Source organism: Gambusia affinis, linkage group LG15 (assembly GCF_019740435.1).
Source record: "Gambusia affinis linkage group LG15, SWU_Gaff_1.0, whole genome shotgun sequence".
Lineage (NCBI taxonomy): Eukaryota > Metazoa > Chordata > Actinopteri > Cyprinodontiformes > Poeciliidae > Gambusia > Gambusia affinis.
In genome coordinates, this window is record NC_057882.1 from 11,885,464 (window position 1) to 11,898,945 (window position 13,482).

At 38.6% G+C, this 13,482-nt stretch overlaps 2 protein-coding genes across 3 annotated transcripts; one reads left to right on the forward strand and one right to left on the reverse strand.

The window, feature by feature from the left end:
- Positions 1-1,473: 1,473 nt before the first annotated feature.
- mrps31 (mitochondrial ribosomal protein S31) lies at positions 1,474-5,510 on the reverse strand. The gene is made up of 7 exons (XM_044140435.1): positions 5,174-5,510; positions 4,281-4,700; positions 3,688-3,840; positions 2,922-3,065; positions 2,760-2,836; positions 2,364-2,504; positions 1,474-1,984 (listed from the first exon to the last, which is right to left on the reverse strand). Exons 1-7 carry the CDS (start codon positions 5,269-5,271, stop codon positions 1,749-1,751), a joined length of 1,269 nt encoding a protein of 422 aa, XP_043996370.1. The 5' UTR covers positions 5,272-5,510; the 3' UTR covers positions 1,474-1,748.
- A 52-nt stretch (positions 5,511-5,562) lies between these two features.
- taf6 (TAF6 RNA polymerase II, TATA box binding protein (TBP)-associated factor) lies at positions 5,563-13,238 on the forward strand. 2 transcript variants are annotated; one of them, XM_044140434.1, is made up of 15 exons: positions 5,565-5,786; positions 8,070-8,227; positions 8,329-8,415; positions 8,510-8,663; positions 8,761-8,817; positions 8,935-9,054; positions 9,262-9,383; positions 9,794-9,871; positions 10,352-10,453; positions 10,547-10,729; positions 10,980-11,054; positions 11,378-11,503; positions 11,632-11,805; positions 11,972-12,163; positions 12,700-13,238. In XM_044140434.1, the coding sequence occupies exons 2-15, from the start codon at positions 8,072-8,074 to the stop codon at positions 12,985-12,987; spliced, it is 1,914 nt and encodes a 637-aa protein (XP_043996369.1). In that variant the 5' UTR covers positions 5,565-5,786; positions 8,070-8,071; the 3' UTR covers positions 12,988-13,238. The 2 variants fall into 2 exon arrangements, with proteins under 2 accessions (XP_043996368.1, XP_043996369.1); XM_044140433.1 differs by having other exon boundaries at positions 5,563-5,786; positions 8,935-9,383.
- The last annotated feature ends 244 nt before the right edge of the window (positions 13,239-13,482 follow it).

Below are 13,482 nucleotides of genomic sequence, written 5' to 3' on the forward strand. Positions count from 1 at the left end.
TTAGCCTCGAATATGACAGCACTTAAATCAAACAAACATGCATGAAAAAGCCTTTCAATTATTTCTGTCCATTTCAGTTGAATGTCAACAGTTGTACTTTTTGAAGAGGTAACCCAGTTTTATTCACAATCATTTCAAGGATATCAACAAAATAACAGCTTATATCGATATCAAAAACTAATTGAACCATATAAAATAGAAAAAAAATGCTCAAATTTTTTACTTGGATGTAATTTCTTACTTAGATGAAAAGTTTTTTAGTTTTTTTTTAATATGGCAGCTTGTTTGTAGGAAACAGCATCACCAGTCAGTATCGCCATCTAGTGGCCAATCGGAGCCTTTTCAACGCAAACCCTTTTTCTTACATTACACACAGCTCACACAAACAGAAATAAGGCGCTGGTGCCAACATCCTATCATGCCTTTCACGCCGTTTGAGGAAACGTGAACAAAAAGTGGAAATGGGGTACTTTTAAACATCAACTTGTCATGCACCACTTTGTCAGACAATAGAGTGAGCAAAGTGTTTTTAGTACAGAAGGAATCTGTGAGATTGTTGAGAGCTTGTTTAACTCTAAAAAGCACTTCCCGTACAAAGAATACAAGGTTCAAGGACTCATAATGTTCTTACTGTAAACTGAGGCCCAGAGTACGGGCACACAGGTTTGAGGTTTGGACCGAAGATCTGGAAAAACATTAGTAATCACTTTTGTAGGCGTTCGTGTGAACTCAGACACTTAGAAAATACAAAAATATTTACCTCAGCATATTCTTTCTTTAAAAGATCTCTGAAACTCCATTGAGGATATCAGTCATTGCTGAGTAGTACCCGGGATTGAACAATCAAAAACTAGGGACAGAGATTTGAAAACAGTATCTCAAAATCTGTAGTCTTTCAATTGTGTCACTAAGTTAAACGTGTTGAACTCGTAAGTAGCATTAAACTCTAATGACTGGTAACTGATCGGATCCTGGAAAACGACATTGATCAAAATTACATCATCGAATCAGTCATTGACTAGCTGAGAACAAAATGAAGAGCACCGGGCCTAGTCAAAGTCTGGTGACCTGCAAATGAACCTTCAAAATATCTCAGAGCTGAAAGAGAGAAGTGGGACAAAACTTTGCTCAGACTGAAATCAGTTTGATAGATGGTTACAGCTATCTGAATTAACAATCTTATTATTTTCCAAATATGTGCTAAAAAAAAATCCGGTTCAATATTTGAAATTCTTTGTGGGTGTATTGTACATTCTATATTTAAATAGAATGCACTATTTTTCACAATAGTACATTCTGGTGGAGATCAGAGCTAAAATCTCATGATGTTATGGAAACTACCACCACCAATCAGCCAGAGAAAAATCTGGTTACCATGGAGACTGAACAAAGGCTGGTGGAGATAAATTACTGACTCTCAGCTTCCCAAAAGAAAGCCCACCACCCCTATCCTCCCACAAAGAAAACACAATGTGGTTTCATGACATATTTTAATAGGACACGACATGACAAATTTAACAAAAATAAGGTAAAAATTAAGAGTTGTACGCAGCTATTTCAAAAGATGTTGCATGAGTCAACACTAACTGCTCTTCAGAGAAAAGCTTGTAATTTTTTGTTTAGAACCTGTGAATGTACACAAGTCCAAGGATGAACAAAGGCAGTAAAGCCCCGTTGAGAACAATGATGTCCCATTTTTGAATGTTTATGTCCAGCAAACATGGGAAACGTCTTTAACCCTCTTGGGTTTAGTTTAGATACACATCAGCTTCATTAAGAACCTCCTCCTTTTGATGAAAATAGTCTCTAAACCAGGAAATGTGCTCCTTCTTCTGCTCAACGGTCAAGTAGGGGTTTTTAGCCAGACCAGCCACAACCAGCTCCATGAAGTGACGCACAGGCCCTTGACGGGGGAAGCCGTCCTCTAAGTGTTTCTCTAAGAAGACGTGCTCATGGAACGGGACACTGGCTTCATCTTCAAGGCCTAATAGAAAGAAATGACAACATCATAGTGATTAGGAGACAATATTGTATCTGTTTGGTCTCGTAAAAGTGCTTTTTTCTGATTTTGCCACTTTACAGCCACAAATTACAATTGGATGTGAAAACTTAACACTCCTCTAGAGACAGATGTAGTCAAAGCTTCTGTTGTGAACATAATTTCCAGCTACAGGTGCCTCGTCAAAGTTTAAAGGGAGTTGAAACCATTTTTCCCCAGATTATTATTAGAAAGACATTTTGAAAATTAGCTCTCATTTTTGTTCCAACTCAAAGTTGTGCGCTTCTTTATGTTGGTCTGAATGCAGTTTGTGGTTGTGAAATGAAAAAAATAAAATAAAATTAAGACGTATTCTGTCACTCACCAATTTCATTGTTAATCGGGTACTGCCACAGTTTTCCCTCTTTGGTCCACTGGATCATTTCCTCAAACCCGTTACGTGGCATTTGGTTGGTTAACAGAGATAACTCATTGGCAAAATCTATGTCCCACAGGGTCGGCTTAGCTGGAGATAAGACACCAGTGTTATGAGCAATGTCCCATAAAATAACAAAAACTAATTTCTTATTTGACAACAAATTTATTACTATAGCACAGCTCTTTATATAACACCGAGTTGCAGCAGGACAGCTTATTGACTTGTCTGGCAACAGCCAAATTTGGATACCTAAGCTGTTCTACTGCATGCAATTTCTATATTAGATGCACTAATGGTGTAAGAGATAAAAATAGCCAAACGTATACAAGAAGTTAATATTACCAAGTGCTGATTCATCTTCCCGTTCATCAGTGGTTCGAGAGAAGATGTTAAGTCTTTTTGCTGGGAAAATATTCCTCCTAGAAATAATATTTAATTTTTAAAAAAACCACACACGTTCACTTTATTTCTATTGTTAACTGACAGTGTTATGAATGTGCTTACCTCTTCCGAACATTGGCCAGCTCACTGGTAATTCCTCTGTCGCGTACGTATCCTTGTCCATCATCGTCAAATCGGATCTGATTAGCAGGCCAAGCATTCTGCCGACCAGACGTCTTCCCTACTTTCATGTCAGCTAAAAGAACTCTGAGGAAGTATTACAACATAGTGCTTAGTAAATATAAATAAATTAAGTCTGCTACTATTCTTTAAAATGCAAAGATTGATCAAAACTATCTGTTGATATTAAAAGACTGACAGTTTTAAAAGACTGAGATGGAAACACTGTCAAAGGATTCACTGGAAAATAACTGACCGGCTTAAAGAATGTGAAGAGGAAAATCAAAATAAACTTAGTGGAACACAAGAGGCAGTCAGACAGTGTTATTCTGATGCTATCAAACATTTCATTATTGTTGATGCACTGTTTTTGTTTTCATTACACAAATTAAAAACAAAATGAAGCTGCTGCTCCCTGTAACCCGCCCTCCCAGCTTCTGACTGAAGTTGTTCTTTCCTCTGGTTGTGCTGTCCACCGCTCCAAGGATAGCCACTGCTTTTGGCTGGCAGAGCCAGAGTTTACTTTGGTGGAAATACAAATAACTGTGGCTCAGCGAGCACTTGATGGAAAACACCCTGCATGTGTGTGTTCAGCTGATGCACACTCAGACATTGTTTTAGGGGAATTTAGAGCGAGCTCTCGTTAAGGATGAACTAACACATTACTGTTAAACGCATCTATTAATGCATCTATATGCAGGTGACATACCCAAGATTGTTGATATCGCCTTTTTTCTGAGCTTCTGTGAGAAGTTTGCGCTGCCTCAGCTGTTTCAGCAGCTCTGACTCCGCATCGCTGCGATTAGGAAGGGTGGAGGCTGCAGCAGATGCTGCTGAAACCAGATCAGGATCCAGTGCTTCACTAAAAATACAAAATGGAAACAAAAACCTTAGAAAATTTCCAAGAACTGCAGGTCAGTTTCCACAGGTTAACTGAAATGACTGTGTAATGGATAGATGGACTGTGTAATTACATCATCCTGTGAACTTGGAATAAAAACACTCAACAATGAAGCAAAATTAAATGTTATATAATAACATTTGCGTATAACTTTTTCACATTTTATCGCTACACAACCTTACTTCAATGTATTTTACTAGGACTGCATGTGCTAGACAAATACAATACAACTTGGGTCACACCTGTTAGGTATGCTTCCACAAGCATAGTTTGTTGATCTCTCACATAAATCCCAACAACAATACATAAAAAGTTATGGCTGTAATGTGACAAAGACTTTAAAAGTTAACAGAATATGAATACTTCTGCAAGGTGCTAAAAATAACTCCAAGGTTTCCTACCTCTGTGCTGAAGCTTGCACTGTTGCCTTTTGAAACATACTCGATGTGCTCTCCATGCCTGCTGCAGCCGATTCAAGACTTTTATTCGTCTTGAGGTTTTTGAGCCTTCTTTTACTGGTAACTTCAACCTTCATGGCTCCGAGGAGGTCCAAAAGACTCTCCTTCCCACTTTTAGCTCCATCAGTGTTTACTTGTGATGACTTTGACAAGACCTGTTCAACTTTAACATTGCTGTGCTGTTGAGTGCTACCTCTATTATTTGCCTTCACCTCTTCTGCCTCCTCCTGTGGTTGGGTAATCTTTGCTTGAGTGTGTACATTTGTTGCCTCATCTAGATTAGAGGGGATACCATTGTCTTTCTTTTCACAGCATCTGACTGAACATGTGCTAAAAAGGTTTACTCCAACTCCAGTTAATACCCTGCGTGAGATGGGGAAACAAAAATTATAATTACAGAAAGTAAAAGGATAGCCAAATAATATTTAATACTAAAAAGAACCATGCAAGTATGCAATTTCACAAAATCACAGTACAACTAATTTGGTGATATGAGTCATTGTCTGTTTGGCTGTGATTTTGGACAGCAGCCTTTTTATATGTTTCAATTTAAATTGAGGAAAGTCAATCGAACCACTCGGCTTTTAGAAATGTTGCAAGTTACCAGGGAAACCACAGCCTAGCTAATATGGCAATCAATAAGCCCCGCCCCATCCGCACAGGTTAAGCAAGCTAACAGCTAACAGAATGTACTTACAACATGGAAAATGAATGTTAGGTTACGTAAAACCTAAAGCTGTTGTGTGACACCATCACATTACAGCGAAGACTTGTAGTCATTTGTTACGAGCATTGATTATTGCGCTCATGTTATTTCTTTGGCAAAGTAAACTCACCTAGAAACGTCATATTTGGCGGAAAACACACAGCCCTCGTAGACGAAAAGTGAGTGGTTTCGTGTCGTACAAACGCCGCGGGATAAAAATCTATACATGTTTGTTTCTCGCAATGTCCTTCCACGCTCCTTACCTTCTCCCCCGTAGCTACACAATAACGCTCCCCCTATGAACGTAGTAATAACAATAGTTCCGGTTGGAGATCGGGTTGTTCTGTAAAGGTTTAGCACGGGTTTTCATGGTAAAACTTATAAATTCTAATAGTAGACCCTTAAAATTATTGATTTCTCGATATTTCTGCGCAATTTACAGTTCAAAGTGCAATCTCTGTTTTCGTATTTACTTTTAAACAGAACGCCACTTACTGTAGCTGTCAGTTGTAATCTCGCGATCTCTGAACTGGAACGTGACTCAAAATGGCGATAGAACATAGCGCTAATTCATGAGCGGATGTCCCAGCTTGCAGTCTGTGACCAAGTCAGCCGTTAACGACCAGTGATGGATAATACCAGAGAAGAAATAGCTTCGCGCCATTGTCATTTTTATAAATTTTGATATCGTTTATTTGTTTAAAATCCCGAGTGAACTCGAACGAGAAAGGAAAACTTCACAGGTAATAATGTCAACGGTAGCTACGCTATTAGCATGGAAGCTAACAGGCATATTTTAAGCGCAAGTATTAGTTAATCTAAAAGTCGCCATGAGCTCTAAATGTAGGACAATTCGTTTTCGTGTGATAAAATTGAAGGACTTTCCTGCATGCTTATGTTTGGCGGAACTTGTGTGTTACTACTTGTTCCGTCAGAGTGCCTGACCCGCTCAATATGAAGCGCAGTAGTGTTTACATATACTAGTAAATTTAATATATCCCCCAAGAGCAAAATTGTTTTTAGTTTGATCTTATTTTATCTCTTGCTAAATAACATTTAAAGGTGCAATTGAGTTTTTGTTGCTTTGATAATAAAACGACTGGTGAAATCGTGTTATATTATTTCTTCCTTGCTGAAATGCAAGTGTCATCCAGCTTTGAAACAGCGCGGATATCTTAAGGAAATATGTAATTTTTTGTCCTTTGAATAAGGCCTTCTTAATCTTCTTTATTTGGACACACTGCAAGGTTGCATGTGTAGCACTTATTTGCTTATATAGCTGCACTGTACAAACACAATCCGAATAATTCAGTAAAAAAATATATATAACAAATAAAAGATATATTTTTAATAAGTATTTATTTTTCAGTTTTATTTTGCCACTCATAATTCACAATCAACAAGTGGATTTCATAAATTACAATATCATCAAAAGGTTTATTTCAGTTAATCAGTTAAAACTTGCATATATGTATTACACAAAGTGAAAAACCCCAAAATTCAGAAAATTTGATAATTACATAAGGAAATGTAAGTGATTTGTGCTTTTTCTCGGCTAGACGTCATAGCTGTCTAGATCAACAGAAATCGATATTTTATATATAGTGCTTTGTGTAATATGAGTGTATAAATATTAGTTTCACATTTTGAATTCAATTACTGACATAAATAATATTCTCATTCACTGAAACGTATTAAACCAGATTGTTGTTTAGATTGATCCTGCATCAGTTTGTCTCTGCAATTCGTACTTATTAATACCTTAATCGTTGCCATTTTGTGTTTTCTTACTTCAGTTTCATTTCTCTTTTTACATTCTCATGTACCTAAGCGGCTGAATTTCGGTTTTATGTTCTTTGTAGTGAAGTACGTTCATAAATTATGGAGAAAATGTATTCATATAGATGCTAAAACCTTACATCTATACTATATAAAAATTTCTAATATTTTCTGAAAATACACTTTACTTTCTTCCAACCATTTTGGGCTGGTAGTCTAGTGAAATAAATACCCTTAATCAAACTATAATAACTACATACTTGCTGCTAGTAGATATTGAGTTGCACATCCACATTTCCTTTCAATAGACAATAGGTAAAGATAGTGAAATTCTCAAAGCAGGTGTAAAACTTGCTCCTGGTGGGTAAGAACTGACACTTGATCACTGTACAACCCTCCAGTTCGGATAAAAATAACAAAAAAACAAATCAAATATACAAAATGGCAAAGGGACAGAATTACCTGCTCCTGTCAGACTGCTTTACTGACTCAAAGTTTCATTGCGCTTTTTAATGGTGTGTTGATGCGAAGGAAACAGTTTCTAGTAGTGCTTTTTAAAGGGTAATTCTGCACCTATCACTCTTTATTCTTGTTTTTATTCTTGTTTCATACATTTGGAAAGCACAAGACAAACTGTCAGTGTAGTTTCAGTTTGTTTTTGTTTTTTTGTCCAACTCTGTCACTTGTACTTGAGACTTTTTCCTGTCTCATGTTTGTTTCCTGTCAGTTATTACCGTATTTTTATTGTAATGTATATAATCGTATGTCATTTTTTCACAAACATTAAGAAGAAATAATATTTTATGGTTATTATTTTCCCCCTTGGTCATTCTGTACCTCTGTACTTTTGTAGCTTTTGTCATTTTCTAGGGTCCAGCAAAAAAAAAAGAAAAAAAAGTCTTCTGCCAAAAAACGTTTTGTACCAAGCATGAATCAATTTTTACCTGTCAGGAAACATTTTGTACTTGCTTTGATGTTTTCAAAAAAAAAAATTCTGTTTCCAACTCTGTGGGCTGTTGGTCATTTTCACTCTGACTCCTGAAAATGTCCAGTAGGTTGATTAGTCATTTTGGTTTGATTAGTCAAACTGCATTAGTGCCTGTTGACTCTAATAGGGATCAGTACCAAAGTGAAAGGCAATACGCTGTTTACACAACGTCTTAAAAATAAACTGGAAAATATTCATTAGCCCATAATGTTATAGGAAAAAAAACACTAATATTAATGGGCTGATGATTGTTTCCCAGGCATGGCGGAGGAACGTCGGCAGAAGCAATGTTCGGTCAGCCTGCCCACAGAGTCCATGAAAGCCATGGCCGAGTCAGTGGGAGTGGGGCAGCTACAGGAGGAGAGCTGTGTGGCCCTTAGTGAAGAGGTCAGCTACAGAATCAAAGAAATTGCACAGGTAATTTATTAAAGCTATTTTTGTTTTTGTTCTTTCGTCTTTTCCGCGTCTAAAATTAAAACCTCAAATAGCTTAGTGATGATACGTTTTCTTCTCCGCAGGACGCTCTCAAGTTTATGCATCACGGGAAGAGACGCAAACTAACCACCAGTGACATAGACAATGCCCTGAAACTAAAAAACGTGGAGGTAAGGGGTCTTTTAGAAGAGAAGCAGGACGCTTTTGCTGTTTCATATTTGTGCGTTTTACTGATATTTTCCTTCTCACTCTCTGTGTTGTTAGCCCCTGTACGGGTTTCAGGCGCAGGAGTTTATCCCTTTCCGCTTCGCGAGTGGCGGCGGAAGAGAACTTCATTTCTACGAGGAAAAGGAGGTCGACCTCAGCGACATTATAAACACACCTCTTCCAAGAGTTCCTTTAGATGTTTCTCTCAAAGGTACACAGATTATCAAGATTACTGGCTGGTTTTCTCTGCTTTGGGTGTTTTGAGTGGCTTATGAATAAGTTTACGACCGATCTTCGTTTCCTAACAGCACACTGGTTAAGTATCGAAGGAGTTCAGCCGTCAATTCCAGAAAACCCACCGCCAGGTTAGTCAGGTTTAACATTTATTTTCAGTATCTTAAAACTAGAAATAATGATTTATTTTTTTATTTTTTTGTCTTAAAAGAGAACTTGGGTATAACTTTTGTTCCTCTCCTTTTCAGCATCAAAAGAGCAACAGAAAGCTGAATCAACAGAACCGCTCAAAGTGGTCAAGCCTGGCCAGGAGGAGAAAGGTGCAATTCAAGGCAAAGGTCAGAACGCACCAGCTCCTGATAACAAAGGTCAGTATTACTCCTTTTGTTTTGGAGGAACTTCTTCAATAATATTTTTGTGCCCATCACGATGTACTTTGTCGCCGGTGACATTATGTTATCATTCCACACATTTATCACCTTTTCTACACCAAATTGTTCTGTTGTTTTTTTGTGATTGCTCTCAGGAAGAATGCGTGATCTCCATTGAATCTAAAGATTTTGTCCTTTTCACAGGAAAGGAGAAGGGTCTAATCAGGCTGAAACCACGCAGCACCCACGAGCTTTCTGTAGAGCAGCAACTCTACTACAAGGAAATCACAGAGGCGTGTGTTGGCTCCTGCGAAGCAAAACGAGCCGTAAGTTTTACCGGTTTTTCAGTATGCAGGGGCAATAAATTATTATTTTAATTCAAGGTTTCCCACAGAAAACCTGCTAAGCACGCAGGTTGGGTCCTAGAGCGGTCAGTCATTCATCCAGCGGCCCGTTGTGTTTCTGAGTTAAAAAATGTTTAAAGTTGACATCACTTGATGCTTATGTGTTATTTAAAGATTGAAGATTAATACCTCAACACCAACTATAAAGTCTTAAACCATGCAAACATTTTTAAAAGACTTAAATAAATAAGCAATGATTAGCCTGGTGGGGGCACAAGTAAGGCCTGGTGGCCCGCCAGGCTTATAATACATTGACTTAATTACTGTAAATGCCGACTCATCTCTTTCACACCTCTGTTGTTGTGGTTAAGCCTCTTCCTTTCTTCTCACAGGAAGCATTACAGAGTATTGCTACCGATCCTGGACTCTATCAGATGCTCCCAAGATTCAGCACGTTCATTTCTGAAGGAGTAAGCATGTCTCCCAACTATTTCTAATTTTCTGAATAGAGATGAGCCAGCAAGTCATTTCTCAGTTCTGAGTTTGATCAGTTCTGCTTCTTTTTGTATTACAAGACACAATAGAGGGAAAAGAAGCTTTAGGATATTTGATAAAAGTGGAAATCTTTAATCCAGCAGAAAATAAGGAAGTACAAGATTCTCCAAATTTAAGCATCAAATCAAATGTGTGTAACTTGTATCGGATTTTTTTCTGATGCACTTTTTGGAGGTTAACAAAGCAAATGTGGTTTGATGCGTTTGTAGAGGAAATAACAGAGCATTGTAGTTTTTCCAAATTTGACACCGCCAGCCAATAACCACTGCTGATAAATGAAAAATTGACATGTTTTTGTTTATTATTTTGCCAGTGAGATTGTTGCCTCTCTCGTTCCATAACATTTTACATCAGATATAACGCATATCTTTGCTGACTTTATTCTCTCTCCAAAGGTTCGTGTAAATGTGGTGCAAAACAACTTGGCTCTGCTGATTTATCTCATGCGGATGGTCAAAGCTCTAATGGACAACCCCACTTTGTATCTGGAAAAATACGTGAGTATAGAAAACAAACGAAATATAACATGTATAACGTAAGAGAAATAGTTTTTTTTTTTTTGATACAGAGCGATATGTTGTTGTTTTCAGCTGCATGAGCTGATCCCGGCGGTGGTCACCTGCATTGTGAGTAAGCAGCTCTGTTTACGGCCAGATGTCGACAACCACTGGGCTCTGCGAGACTTTGCGGCTCGTCTGATGGCCCAGAGCTGTAAAACGTTCAGCACAACCACCAATAACATCCAGTCCCGTATTACCAAAACTCTCACCAAGGTGACTTTTTCTGCTTCAACTTCAGAATTTATGTTTTTTTGCAAAGACCTACTTTTTAAGAAGAGTAGGTGTATGACAGTCAGTTGAACAGGTGGGTGAACCAAACACTCCTATGTTGGACTCTTCAGATGTCTTCATATTTTCCAGATGTACCACGATTGATATATTTTTTGGCTCTAAACTTTTCTCACGTTAAACCAATTTTCTGATTTATGTTTTGTTTGTTTGTTTGTTTGTTTTCGTCCTCCAGAGTTTGTTGGATGACAAAACCCAGTGGACGACGCGATACGGCTCCATCGCAGGGCTCGCTGAACTGGGAGCTGATGTAAGTAGGATCTAATTTCCTTATTTATCAAACTGTATAAAAACAGAATTGAAATATTGAAAAAAACTTTTTAAAATCCCCTTTTCAGGAATTTTGTTTAAATATTTTACTGTTTTTTTTTCTTCATCTTATTGCAGTTTGTTCAGTCCTCAAGATGTGCAGATTGTAGATTTTTATTTAGATGATGAGGAAGATGATGATGTAAGGAATGTTCTAAATAAGCATAAAAGACGCTTAAGGTTAACGTCTTGTCTGTCTAAATAAAACTTGAGCTCATTTTTTCCCTGCCTTCTGTCATGACTGACTTTTGTTGCTTTTCCTAGGTGATAAAGACGCTGATCCTTCCTCGGCTCACCGTAGAAGGCGCTCGCATCAAAGCAGTGATGGACGGGCCTGTAGTGTCCAACATCGACAGGATAGGAGCTGAACACGTTCAGAGCCTCCTTCTGGTACAGAACGTCTTTCTTTTCCGTTTGTTCCGTAACGTCTTTCCATACGCTGAAAACATAACACGACGTCTACACATTTGATTTGAAAGTTGTGCTCAAGATGTTTTGTTTTTTTTATTTTTCCAAAGAAACATTGCGCCAGCGTCATCGCCAAAATACGGCCTCAGCCGGACAACGTGGAGCAATACCGGACGGACTTCGGCTACCTCGGGCCCATGCTGTGTTCTCATGTAATGAAGGCCAGAACTCAAGCAGCGCTGCAAGCCCAGCAAGTCAACCGGACCACCTTAACAATCACACAGGTCAGAAAAACACAAATGGTGGTGAATCGATGTCCGCACCGATTGGACATAAGTAAATAAAGCTAGTGGCAATAATCTAATTTAGATTTACACTCAGAATCCATTACGATGAGACGTCACAAGAGTAGCAGGCTGTTTATTCGTATGTGATGAAATGTTCTTGCAGCCTCGTTCCACGCTTTCAGTCTCACAAAGTGGGTTGAGTGGTTCAGGCGGGCCTCGCACTCCCAGCATCATTAAGGTCCCGAGCTCCCTCACCCTCATGTCTCCAAGACCCGGTACTCCGTCTCAGCCGTCGCCACCGGCGACAAAGTACATCGTGATGGGAACCAGTGCGGGAGCTGCCTCAACCCAGCAGGTAATCATTTTTCAGTTTTAGTTTAGGGAGAGTACCAATAATCAGGAACTCTGTCCAAGGGAATTTTTCCTAAACGCAGAATCTGATTTAAAGTTTTTCCTTTTTTTTTCCTGGTGTCATTGTGTAAAAAAAGATTTCTCTAATCATTAATCGCTGCCTCAGCTGATCCGTCATTCCTCCGTCTGTCCGTCAACCCTCCGTCTTTGTAGTTTTCGATCTGGCCACCGATCTTTTCAGACATCCGTCCATTTGTCCATTCATCTGTCTGTCTATCCATTTCTTTTCTTTACAGTTTGTGGTTTTTCCATGTTTGTCAAAAGTCTATTTTTTGTTTAAATTTGGACCAAAAATTGACAGAACCTTTGAATCGGCACTTTGGGAAACTGAAACTTTAAAATAAAAAAATGTGCTGGAAGCCTGACATAAATGCTCCAACAAAACTTTTACTAAATAACTTAAGTTGCACTCCTTGTTTTTTTTTTTTAAATCAATTACCACTATACGGCAGTAAACTTTTCTTTTGGCTTTTCCTATAGGTCATCACCCTTAGCTCCTCCCAGTCAGCCTCACCAGTAACCAGCACTGTTCCCAGTGCGACTTCCACACTGCAGCCCTTGGTAAAACTGGAGCCCGGCAGCGGTTCTGGACTCACGGCTTCCCGGCCAATGCAGAAGTACATAGTCGTATCTCTTCCCTCGTCTGCCTCCTCCCTAGAGACCAAGAGCTCTGTGCTTCCATCCTCCATTTCTTCGACTCAAGTCGACGGAGGGATCAAGCTGGAGCGCTCCGATTCCCCTGCAGCAAGCACCCAGTCCCCACACTGACGTGTTTTGGTATAGAAGAGTCTTCTCATCTTCGGGTTTTTCTCGCCCGAACCTAAAGGGGTCGACTTCGGAGCGATGTGAAGAGAATTATGTGAACTCTTGAGTGATGAGAGCAAACATGGCCAGACTTTGTAAATATCTTAATGCTCAGTGAAAGCTGATCAGTCTGTGAAATCATCAGCGTTTCAGCTTATATTCTAACTGATTTCATGTCTTTTTTTACCCTAAAATAAATTTGATTTTGTATTAAATCTTGTGTGTTGCGTTTGTGGAATTACGGTTAGATATCCGGTTTTTTGTATGAAACATAATAGACAAAAAAGAAGAGAAGAGCTTGGTGGCTATCAAATGAAGCAAGAGGTGTTAAAGCAAGAAAAAGAAATTATTGTTGGAAGATGCAGCGCAAAAGCATTAAAATAGGCAACTTTGATAACATACAAAGAAATACCACTCTGGCTAAATATAACAGGTGTTTTCAAGTCACTTTAACATTAT